At 34.0% G+C, this 11,575-nt stretch overlaps 1 protein-coding gene across 1 annotated transcript; it reads left to right on the forward strand.

Moving 5' to 3' along the window:
* Positions 1-514: 514 nt before the first annotated feature.
* Positions 515-10,629, forward strand: LOC130807706 (peptidyl-prolyl cis-trans isomerase CYP65). The gene is made up of 11 exons (XM_057673022.1): positions 515-828; positions 963-1,025; positions 1,118-1,221; positions 1,733-1,824; positions 4,252-4,341; positions 4,476-4,554; positions 4,642-5,009; positions 7,941-8,197; positions 8,288-8,576; positions 9,488-9,595; positions 10,159-10,629. The coding sequence occupies exons 1-11, from the start codon at positions 701-703 to the stop codon at positions 10,351-10,353; spliced, it is 1,773 nt and encodes a 590-aa protein (XP_057529005.1). The 5' UTR covers positions 515-700; the 3' UTR covers positions 10,354-10,629.
* The last annotated feature ends 946 nt before the right edge of the window (positions 10,630-11,575 follow it).

The raw sequence follows: 11,575 nt of genomic DNA on the forward strand, positions 1-11,575 counted from the left end.
CGACTTGAAAAACCGGTATATATAAATTAAATTAGTTTGTCAATATATTTGTATATACTAAATAAGCGAATTAACCCGAACAAAAGTAACATCCTTAAGATATGCCAAACATCAAAACGGACACTTCAACATCCCTTTTCGATAATCCATTTTAGACACATTGTTGTTAGAGACATCGAGTCCCCAAACTCCCCCTATTTTAATTTATTTGTATTAAAGATAAGCTGAAAAAAGAGAACGAATAGATAATGAGATGACTATGTCTAAGAAGAAAATACTTAAGATCCATTTTACCGTTAAATAATTTCTTGTACTATTTTTATTGGTTCTTTCCATTTACTTTTTTCACAAATTCTAATATAAATTTATTTTAACTTTAATTATGAATTTTTAAAAATTCTAAAAAATATCTTTTAAAAAAATAATATATATTAAAGCGAATCTATTAAAATCTCATAAAAATATTTTTTTTTGGTATACATTAATATGAATGATAGTCAAAGTTAAAATTCTTAAATCTATTTCTGAAAAACGTCGGGAGAGTACTTAGTTTACAAGTAAAAGTAGTCGGTCTAATAAAATATCGCAGAGTCGGCAGATTTAGGAATTCATCATCGGACTGGCAGAAGATAACTAATTCCGGTGAAGTGTGACCGGAATCCTAAGAGATTTACCAGTTGAGAGGAAGAGAAAGGCAAAGATGGGAAAGAAACAACACAGTAAAGATCGGATGTACATCACCAAGACTGAATGGGCTACTGAATGGGGAGGTGCCAAGTCTAAAGAGCTTCATACTCCCTTCAAACGTCTCCCTTTTTATTGCTGCGCGTATTTCTCCATCTGTCTCACACACATATTTTCAATTTTTTTTTTACTTTCCTTCCATTTTTTTCATAATTCATGATATTCAACTGAAAATTTCCCAATTTTTATAAGGTTTTGCTTCATTTTTGATATTGCAGTCTGACATTTACACCCTTTGAAGTTCCAGTTTGCACTCAGGATGGCTGTGTTTTTGATACAATGTTTGTTTCTTTCTCTATTTTCTTGTTTTACTTTAATTTTTGTTTCTATTGAATTGAAAATTCTTAGTTTTTTTTGGGTTTCAATTTTGTAGGCATATAATACCTTACATTAGGAAGTATGGAAAGAATCCTGTTACTGGAGCGCGACTTGAACTTGGGGATCTTATTCCTCTTACATTCCATAAGAATTCAGAAGGTATAGTTACTTAATTCTCTCATTGTAAAGGCATGTTCTTTTATACTAAGGTGCCGACTATTAAAATGTATATTATCATGTATTGACACTCCTCTCCATGGCAAGCTAACATCAATAATTTGTATGCATTTTTTTTTTTTTTTTTTTAAAATTGCACCTGGTTGGAGATGTGTATTAGTTATTTTAGTTTTCAATGACGAGCGATGAGTCAATGGCAGAAATTTGCTTCCCATCATGCATTGATTAACAATTGATATTTTGGCCAGAAATGTTTTATTCATGGTTGGTTACTTGTTTTTGGCCAACTAATCTGAAGGGTTTCTTTTTGAATGAACTTTTTGCTATTCATAGAGATTTTTCAGGATGGAAAGGCTGAGAAGGGGAAGGTTAAACTATGACCTCATATTTCTGATAGCCTGAACGTGCTCCTGTTCTAATGTTTGCATTATAATGCTATATTGTGTGTGGTTGTGATTACTGTGTTTTTTTATTTGTTGATCTTTTTTTCTAGGGGAATTTCATTGCCCAGTATTGAACAAAGTCTTCACTGAATTCACTCACATAGTTGCAGTAAAGACCACTGGAAACGTGTTCTGTTATGAGGTTGGTTCATTTCTTTTCTTTGCTAATTATATTCTGTTGAAGTTGTTAGTTTGCATATTCTTTTTTTATTAGATGACGCATGGGACATGTAGTCCGTGGTGTCGATAAAGAGGAACTGTTTGAAAACCAAATGTTCACGGATTTGAGTAGAACATGGACATATAAATTAACAAGGGATGAATGGTATAAATAAAACTTTTAGGTTAGAGGGTTAGCACTCTAAGCTTATAGAAAACTAAGAGAGGAAAAAGTGGGCAAAAGATTGAAAGTAGAATGTTAATTTTAAGATGTGATATCCTTTTTTAATGAATGTTAACCTCAAGCGAAAACTAGAAGGAAGGGAGTAATGTTAACTATTATGTGTATTTATTGATTGAAATAAGTATAAATAAAGGCAATGCATAGATTATGTTGAACAATTGAGTAACTTAAAAGTAAGATGGTAATAGAAATAATAATATGTTTTTTGACTAAATTTGATAAAATGAGACTATACCCTATTTTTTAAACGTATAGAAACCATTATGTAGCTTTATTCTTGAAAAGGCATTCTTTATAATGAGTATGATTCTGTGAAGTATGAAGTACTCTATTTTTTCTTTAAAGTCTTCTTTTTAATATGTATATTGAGGTATTGGAGTAATAGTTAAGAAGTTAACATGATGTATTTGGAAAGAACTTCTTTACTATTATAAGGGTAAGGCTACCCTCTAACCCTAACGGGGATGGAATCACTTAGTGACATTGGGTCATGCAATGTTGTAGAACATTTGACCTTGTCAATTCTCAAAGGTTCCGTTACCTTTTTGTGATGTATCAACTAGAACATGTCTATTTTAAACCTAATGCATATTAATAAAAATTATAATGTCTAATATGTTAGAATAACAACTTATAGTGACTGTCACTCCATGATTTTAAGTCACAAGTTGCGTAATGGGGTTTGTCGGAACGATAAGCTTAATAAGTACAAAGACCACTATGTGACGAAACAATATCATTTTTATTTCTAAATACCATAAAAAATCTATCTTGGCCTTAAGGAACATTTAAGGAAGGTAAGAGGAAGAAAATATTTCAAAGTATAAGCATACTAAAGCTAAAGATAAAGAAAAAGAACAAAGTCCTTTGTATAGGACTTGCTAGACTCATATATTGGTCAAAAATGACGTTAATAGTATTTCCATGCAAGGAATGACCCAAATTTCTGCGTATGGTGTTGGATAAAATAAAACTAAAATAGTTTTTTTATGACGAAGAAAGATGAATTGTTATAGATAGTCAAGTTGGAGTTACAGGGTACTCGTCACCACAAACTGAATTTTAGAAGGTGTAAAATTCACAAAATAATGATAAAAAAGCATTAAAGAATGGAACTAAGAACAATTAGACAAATTGAATTATCCATATATAGAACTCATATAAGTTCATATCGGGACGATCTACCTCAAAGCTATTCAAGCCAACTAGTTATAGGCTTTAATGCTAATTTGTGTGGTGGGCGTGTAAAGATCAATGTTGGAATGGTACTGGGTATATGGAATGCAAATTTGGAACTAAGAGGTAACTAAATGAGGTGATAGGACACTAGATAGCAAGGAGTATTTTAAAACAAAAAATATTTTGAAGAATATTTAGAAGAATGTGTTGACTTCTAGATATGATCAAAATATCAATGTTGACTATTGAGTTGTATAATTGGAGTGCAATGCAGTTTTTGCGTACCTCTAGTTCAAATGGAACATTATACTTGAGCGTTGTATTTCTTGGGTTAACAGTATTAATGTATGGGTTGGATTGTTGGGCATCTTGGATGATATAAAGAAATGGGTGTGAAGTTTGTAGACACGAGTCGAGATGCATATGCTGAGATGGATGTGTGTATATAGGTGCATATAATCATATTCTCTCAAGGGACGGGCTTCAAAAGAGTTTTTGGTAGACGGCTGTAGTTCTAGATATTGTAGATAGTTGAGTTGGTATAGAGCCTTGGGCAGTTGGGCATGCGCGGCATTGATCACAAGTTGTAATAGAGTGAGGAAGTTGAGAGTTAAGATTTATGGAATTTGGTTGAAATTAAGGGAAGTCAATGACGACTAGGATGATGAGCGTTAAAGAAAATATGAGAAAAATGGGTAGTTAGAAGTTGATAGATGTACAAGATCTTTGTGGACAACCACGGTATGTAGTTTGTAGGTACATGCAGCTGATTCCATCTGATGGATTATTTCTGCCTTTTTGTTTTACACTTTTCTCACCAATATGATTTGGAAAAAAATTCTTAAGTTAATTTTAGAAGTCTAAAATAAAAATTTAGTAGTAAAAAAAAAAATCAAAATATTTCACCTTGTTCAAGGATTTGCTGATGCACTATAATACAATCATGTCATGAAAGCTGAGCCTAGTTTGTGGGCAAAACTTGTACAGGCAATCAAAGAGTTGAATATCAAAACGAAAAACTGGAAAGAGCTTCTCACAGATGAACCATTTACCAAAAGCGATCTTATAACAATTCAGGTGAGAGCTTTGTTTTACATTCTTTTGCATGTTACACCAATTGTTAGAACCTAGCCGATCCTTGATAAATATGTCTTCTTACACCTATTGTTACATCTAGGACTTTCTCTGATATATATGGTTTCCTTCTGCAGAATCCTAATGAACTTGATGTGAAAAAAGTTCTCGATGATTTTGATCATGTTAAAAAGGGCTTAAAAGTAGACGATGAAGGTATCATATTTCGTATAAGTGCAAACATCCTTTTGTGTTTAGCTTATTTTGTTTTGGTTAGATTTGACATGCTTGTGACTTGGACAGAATTGAAAAAAATGGAGTCAGATCCAACCTATAACATAAATGTGAGCGGAGACATCAAGCAGATGCTTGCAGAACTTGGGACTGAGAAAGGAAAAAAAACGGCATTATTGGGAGGAGGTGGAAGCAAGGCGCAGCAAGAAAGGGCGGCTGCACTTGAAGCTATTTTAGCTGCTAGATCACGTATTGTAGATGATTCTAAATCAAATGGAAAGACTGAAATCAGACAGGGTTACAGTATCGTAGATGCTGCATCTGCGTCAGTACATGGAAGAAGTGCTGCTGCTGCAAAAGCTGCGCCAGCTGAAAAAACTGCTGCTCGTATAGCTGCCCACATGGCTGGTGATATAGCTCCAGTGAATGCAAAGCTGGTTAGTATTTGTTTAGTTAGATTCTCTCTGTTTTTCTTAGATTTTTAGAGCTACACTTTTGTTTGTTGCATCACATGCATTTTTTTTGTTGGCTTTGCTACATAACCTTGTTAGCTGTAACTATGCTTTTGTCTTTTAGATGCTGCATAACCTTGCTGCTTGAGAATGAAAGCATCATCTTGATAAATTCTATTTCCCGTATGAAGGAAAAAGAGGACTAAGGAGCCAAAAATACAAATGGATGAGAAATACCGGAGTGGATTTTGAAACATTTATTATGTTTTATCTTTGGGTTTTGAGGCTTGACTTGGGGGGTGTCCTTCGTATCAATTTTTTTTCATAAAGAAATTTTTTATTAATGAATAAACTTCCGAAATACATTATAGGGACGAGAGATCCCTGGAAAGCTATCTAATTGTATTAGTATGTTCCCTTCTCCTCTACATAGCTTGTTTAAAGAACAATGTTGAAAGAGGTCATTGGCGGCCTTAGCCCATAACGTGGCTAAAAATTTTGCTTCATTCCAAATAATTTTCAAGGACAAAAATTGATTGTTAAAAAATCGCCTATATACCCTAGAATTGTATAACAAAACATCCATAATTTCTTGAGGTCTCTAACTCTTTCTATAGCCACCATCCCAAGAAAATTAGTAAATAAGAAATCCTCAATTCTCCTCGGAGAACCCACTTTTCCTCACCAATCTTAAAAAGCCTATTTCAAAGATCCTTCACAAAACTGCAACGCATAAAAAGATGATCATTAGTTTCTCCATCCTTCAAATACATAATGCGTCTTTGTGGATTCAAAGACTTGTCCGGTCTCTTAGTATGTGAATTCTCCATCATATTAAGCTTCCCTAAGACAACCAACAAAACAAATGCTTTGCTCTCCAAATCAATTTGGTTGCTTCAAAAGAATATGTGGGAGAAGGGGAAACAAGGTAGCAATAGAATGAGGCACTGAGATAACCTTTTGATGGATCAGGGATCAACTCCATGTGTTTGTATTCGAAAAAGGGTTTGACTTGGTTTCAAGGCACTGGGAAGAGAGAATTTGGTTCATGAGGGAATCTCCAAAGCCACTTTCCAAGCACAACTGAATTTTTAGACTCCTAATCTCCCTCCCCTTAAGCCTCCTTGTTGCATTGGTAGTTTAACTTGGTTTCAATTCACTAAATTATCCTTCTTCTCCTTACCATCTCCTTCCCAAAGAAAGTTCTTCGTCATCGTCAACAGTCTAATAATAGAAATAGGAGCCTCAAAAAGAGAAAGGAAATAAATGGGAGTGGTACTTGAACACGACTTTACAATTGAAATCCGACTGCCTAAAGAGAACGCCAATTTTTTCCATCCATCAAGCCTTTTAGATTTTTTCTGTTACGGATGCCCAAAACTCTGTATTTCTTAGATTCCTAAAGGTAAATCCAAATAAGATACTAGAAACTTTGTTGTTGTACATTTTTACATATTAGCCAAAAAAAACTTGGTTCCCTTCCTCCATATTTATACCCTAATTGTACACTTGTGAGGATTGACTTTTACCCCTAAAATTTTCTTAAACTCAGTATGAATATCAAGAATTTTCTTGAATTTTTGCCTTTTCATAAAAGTATGATAGTATTATCAGCATATTGGAGATGATTGACATTAGCCTTTTCCTTTACCTATAACTTTAGTGACACACCACAGTGGCGTAATATTATGGTCGCAACTCTCCATTTGAGCCACATGCACTAGATTTAATGTGTACTATCTTGATCAATATCTCGATTCTTGTTCAAAATTGATAAACATTGAGCTAAGTTACTTAGAACCACTCTTTATGATCCTTTGTACCAAAACAATTCATATACTTTGTCTTATTTCTACTTAGTACAAACCCTTTTGTATTATGATGAACAATACTATGTATGTTGCATGTGTTCACTGGGAAAGTAGGAAAGATCTTTGCATGGTCTCTTATTATTATCCTCTTTGTCCCTTAATATCTCTTAGACATTCCTTTTTGGGTCCTCCTTGGAAAAACTTCACATTTAATGTAAGCTATCTTTTTTATTTTATTTTTTTTTCCCTCCATCTAATGTTCCATTATTTTAATAATTTTTCCCAGCTAAATTTGAAAAGTACAAGGGATGAAGAAAGTATTTTTTGTTGCTTTCTTATTTTATGTCATGCATGTTACCAACTTGATGGTTGATGTCCTCTTCCAACATCTCAGCAAAGACGTCATTTCATAAGAATGAGTTTTTCCTAGACCTATCAAAACGGTCGGGCAGGCGGGTTTTAGGGTTTTGATTCAGATCATTTTAGGTCGTGTTAATGTCGGGTAAGGTTTGTTTTTCGCATTGGGTTAGTTCTGGATGTGTCGGGTTTGGTTTAACCTAACGGGTTAAGGAGTTTAATTGTTTTTTCCTTATCATTACTTTTTTACAAAAAAATATAATAATATATTTTGTTTTCATAGAAAATATTTTAATATTAGAAAAAAATAATGATTTTAGAGCTACAACAAAATAATGTTGAAAATAAAAAAAAACATTGACTAAAATTGTAGTGAGTTTCAACTAAAAAGGATGCATGGAATAGTTGGGTTTGGGTTTTGGAAGGGTTTGACCCAATTTTTTCTGGTTTTTTGGTTTTGGTCATTTTCAGCTCACGGGTCAAAATTCCAGGTTATGACCCACTAATTTCCGATCTGGTTCTAGGTCAATTTCTCGTCGGTTCAAAATTGACAGGGGTAGTTTTTACCCTTCTTTCACTCCTTTTGTGTGTGTCTATGACGTACTGCTATGCAGATTGTATGATTTGTCTTCTTTAGACACTTGAGTATTTACTCTATGTTTCTGGTCCATGAGTTTGACTTGCGTTTTTCTGGATAAACTGCTTTCTGGGAGAGATAATGTAATGCCCCAATGCTTGTGTGTCACAGGTGAAAAGTCGTTATACAACTGGTGCTGCTTCGAGATCCTTCACTTCGACTTCTTTTGATCCTGTTACCAAAAATGAATATGAATATGTAAAGGTTGAGAAAAATCCTAAGAAAAAAGGATATGTGCAACTGCACACATCCCATGGTGATTTAAATATTGAGTTGCATTGCGATATCACTCCTAGGACATGTGAGAATTTTATTACTCTATGCGAACAAGGATACTACAATGGTGTTATTTTTCACAGAAACATAAGGTATGGTGACAAACTCATTCTGCAAATACTGCCTGTGTATTGTAATCTTCATTGTGATTGTTCAAACTAACGATATGATTTTGTGGTAAGGAATTTCATGATTCAAGGAGGGGATCCAACTGGTACAGGAACAGGGGGTCAATCAATCTGGGGTAAGCCTTTTAAAGACGAGGTGAACTCAAAGCTGCTTCACACTGGAAGAGGTGTCGTTAGTATGGCCAATAGCGGTCCTCACTCCAACGGCTCTCAATTTTTCATCATGTACAAATCTGCAAAGTATCTAAACTACAAGCACTCTGTATTCGGTATGGTAGTTGGTGGCTTGACAACTCTTGCAGCGATGGAAAAAGTTCCCGTGGATGATAAGGACCGGCCTCTGGTGAGTGCAATTTTGTTGGTGGAACTTGTATACTCTACTGGTTCATATTGTTCTTTACACATACTACTACTTCGCCAGTCTATATTGTTCTTTATTATTATATTTACTACTTATGTGGTCAAATTTATGAAACCTTGACAATATTTGGTGATTTATTTACTATAAGAACTATAGTTAAGTCAAAGTGGCATGGTGCTAGATTGATTTTGTTCAGATGTCTGATACTTCAAATTATTAGTTTTTTTGTCTTGTTTTTTTTTACTTCTATGTAATTTGAATTTTTATGGGCAAACGCGTGCATTGGAGACTGCACATAACCCAAGCAAATGTAAGGAAACAGAACTAGTATTACTTTGCTAAGGCAATGAATTTAGCGGATTGGTTTTTGACATTGTAACTGTGTTAACAACATGGGGAGTCATCTCTTGCCTACCAAGGATACGTATTTTCACCGTATTCTGAACCATAAGCAGATTACTTTACCAGATACTCCTAGATCAAGAGGGTGGTCAAATATGAATAATTTAAATTTGTAAACTGGCCGTTTTTTTGCTAAAGAAATGAATTTAGCGGAATGGTCAAATGTGAGAGTTTTATGAGATAAGTTTATTAAACTCAAAGGGATGGAGGGAGTATTAGCTTAATGACATTACCTTTATGCTGATATTAATGTTCTTACCTCTTATGAGATCACCCTTATAATCAATAGAATTTCATGTTCTGTACTTTTTTTTCATCCAAATGGAGGAGTTATTCAGCATAGCATAGGTGTTGGGGTAGTATTATGACTCAAAACATTAAGAATTGCCGTGAAGATCCTTTGATTCATACATGCTACACATTGTAAGAGAAGGTATTAGCAGTTTAATTTGCATTATAATAACATATTTATTCTTTTTCTGTTTTTTCAGGAAGAGATTAAGATTAATCGTGTGACTGTCTTTGTCAACCCTTATACTGAACCCGACGAAGAAGAGGAAGAGAAACCCAATGAGGACAAGGTCCAGGATGAAGAAAATGTGAGTTGTTAATGCTTGGCATTTTGGCCATATTTCCTATTTTCCTATCATCACCTGTTAATAACAAAGATACAAAATAACACGAGTCACTTCCCTTTTTCTTGTTTATCTACCCCTCAAAGGAAGCCTTGGCACACCAGTTCAGGTGTCGCTTACAGGTTCAAATACTAGAAGCAGCCTCTTGCAGAGATGCAGGGTAGAGTTTGCCTTCATTATACCTATGTCGCGGGACCCTTCTCCACACCCTCTTTTTGCATGCTTTGTGCACCAGATTTCCCTTTTCCGTAGTTTATCTGTGCCAAAATGATCTTCACTTTCAGGATCGACATAAATGTTAAAATCAGTTGTAGAACAAAAAATTAACAAAGAAGAAAGTTTGATGGGATAGAGAAACGGGATAAGTAACCGTTAGTAGGAAGTTGATCATAATTATCGAAAATAAAAGTTTGAAGTTCATTTTGTGATGGGAGGATTACATCTTCCATCACTAATTTAGAAATCCTAGTACATTTTTGGATAAGCATTGAAAGTTTAGTCCATAAATTTGCTTTCATAAATTTCAGGAAAAGGTAGGATCTTGGTATAGCAACCCTGGCACAGGTGCAACAGATGCTGGGGCTGTCGGTGGCGGAATCGGGAAATACTATAAATCCAGAATGGCTCAAGCCGATACAACTACATCTGAAGCTGTTACTGGTAATACAAAGAAAAGGAAAGCGACCGTTACAGGGGACTTTAAGGATTTTTCTGGCTGGTAAATTCGGATCACTTACTGTTGAAATTTATGTAGTTTTGTAGACCTAATTGTAGCATAGCACTAGTTTAGTCTCCCACAATGTAGGGGTTCTTAATTATACACAAAAAAGAATATATTGATTATATTGAAAGCTTGTTTCTCGGTTTAGTTTCATATTTACAATGTGTTTCAGTTAATTTTCATTCTGTTTAGTTAACTTTAGTTCAATATTTTCAGTTTCAGAGAATATGCATTTGTGAATAAGTTTTAAAAAACAAATTTCTTTGAACAGTCTTCATCTCTTTCTGATCTCTGACTCTGAGAATATATGTAATCGTTTTTATTATTAATTCAATTGCTAAACGATGCCCCAGAAATATTCACTTAGCATCCTTCCTAAGAGAGTGTTTGATAAAAGAGCTTATTGGAATATAATATTTGTTAGTTGATTGGGGGTAAATTAACTGGTTGACAACTTATTCAAACTATTTATTGGGACTAACAAGCTCATTTTTTAACTTGCAGCGTGTTTAGTTGGTTTCTCAATCATCAGACAACGATAGCCACATTCCTTACCACCCTAATTTCACTTATCATCTTTGTCTTCTTGCCTCACCATCTCAACTTCACAAGCCATATCACAACCACAATCATGACACCAAAACTCTACCCATCGGCAGCCACCACTGCAATAATTATGTCAATGTCCCTATGGATTGAAATCTAGTACAAGATGGACCAGTATAAGATTGTTTAGAGATATAGAATACTAGTATGTCAACCTGTGCAATGCACGAAGTTCTAAATGTTTACATACTTAAAAATATAAGTTATATACATCAATATAAAAAACGAATTCTAAGAAAAAAAAAGTGAAGATGTTTATATTATTTTAAGATTTCAAATATCCAAAGAGTAGTTGTTTCAAACACTAAGTGTTGTATGAAAAAATCTTACCATGAGACGCATTCTATATACGGGTTAAATAGACGGATTAATATTATTTAAGACAATACATGCTCCTTGTTAAGAGGTCAGTCTCATTGAGAGACAATACTTCACAAGAGCAGTTGTTCAAACACCAATTTTTTATAATACGAATCCATTGTGTGACGTGCTCGATATATTGATCAAACAACACAACTAATAGAAATTATGAAAACATAAACACCCTTATATAATATTTTTTAAATGAGAGACAATATCTCAAAAGAGTTATTGATTTTAAAATTAATATCTTTTTG

This window comes from Amaranthus tricolor, chromosome 3 (genome assembly GCF_026212465.1).
Source record: "Amaranthus tricolor cultivar Red isolate AtriRed21 chromosome 3, ASM2621246v1, whole genome shotgun sequence".
Lineage (NCBI taxonomy): Eukaryota > Viridiplantae > Streptophyta > Magnoliopsida > Caryophyllales > Amaranthaceae > Amaranthus > Amaranthus tricolor.

Coding starts and splice junctions, on each gene's coding strand:
- LOC130807706 (XM_057673022.1), top strand. CDS start 701: ATGGGAAAGAAACAACACAGTAAAGATCGGATGTACATCACCAAGACT. Junction 829..962: donor CTCCCTTTTTATTGCTGCGC/GTATTTCTCCAT, acceptor TTGATATTGCAG/TCTGACATTTACACCCTTTG. Junction 4,342..4,475: donor GCGATCTTATAACAATTCAG/GTGAGAGCTTTG, acceptor TTCCTTCTGCAG/AATCCTAATGAACTTGATGT.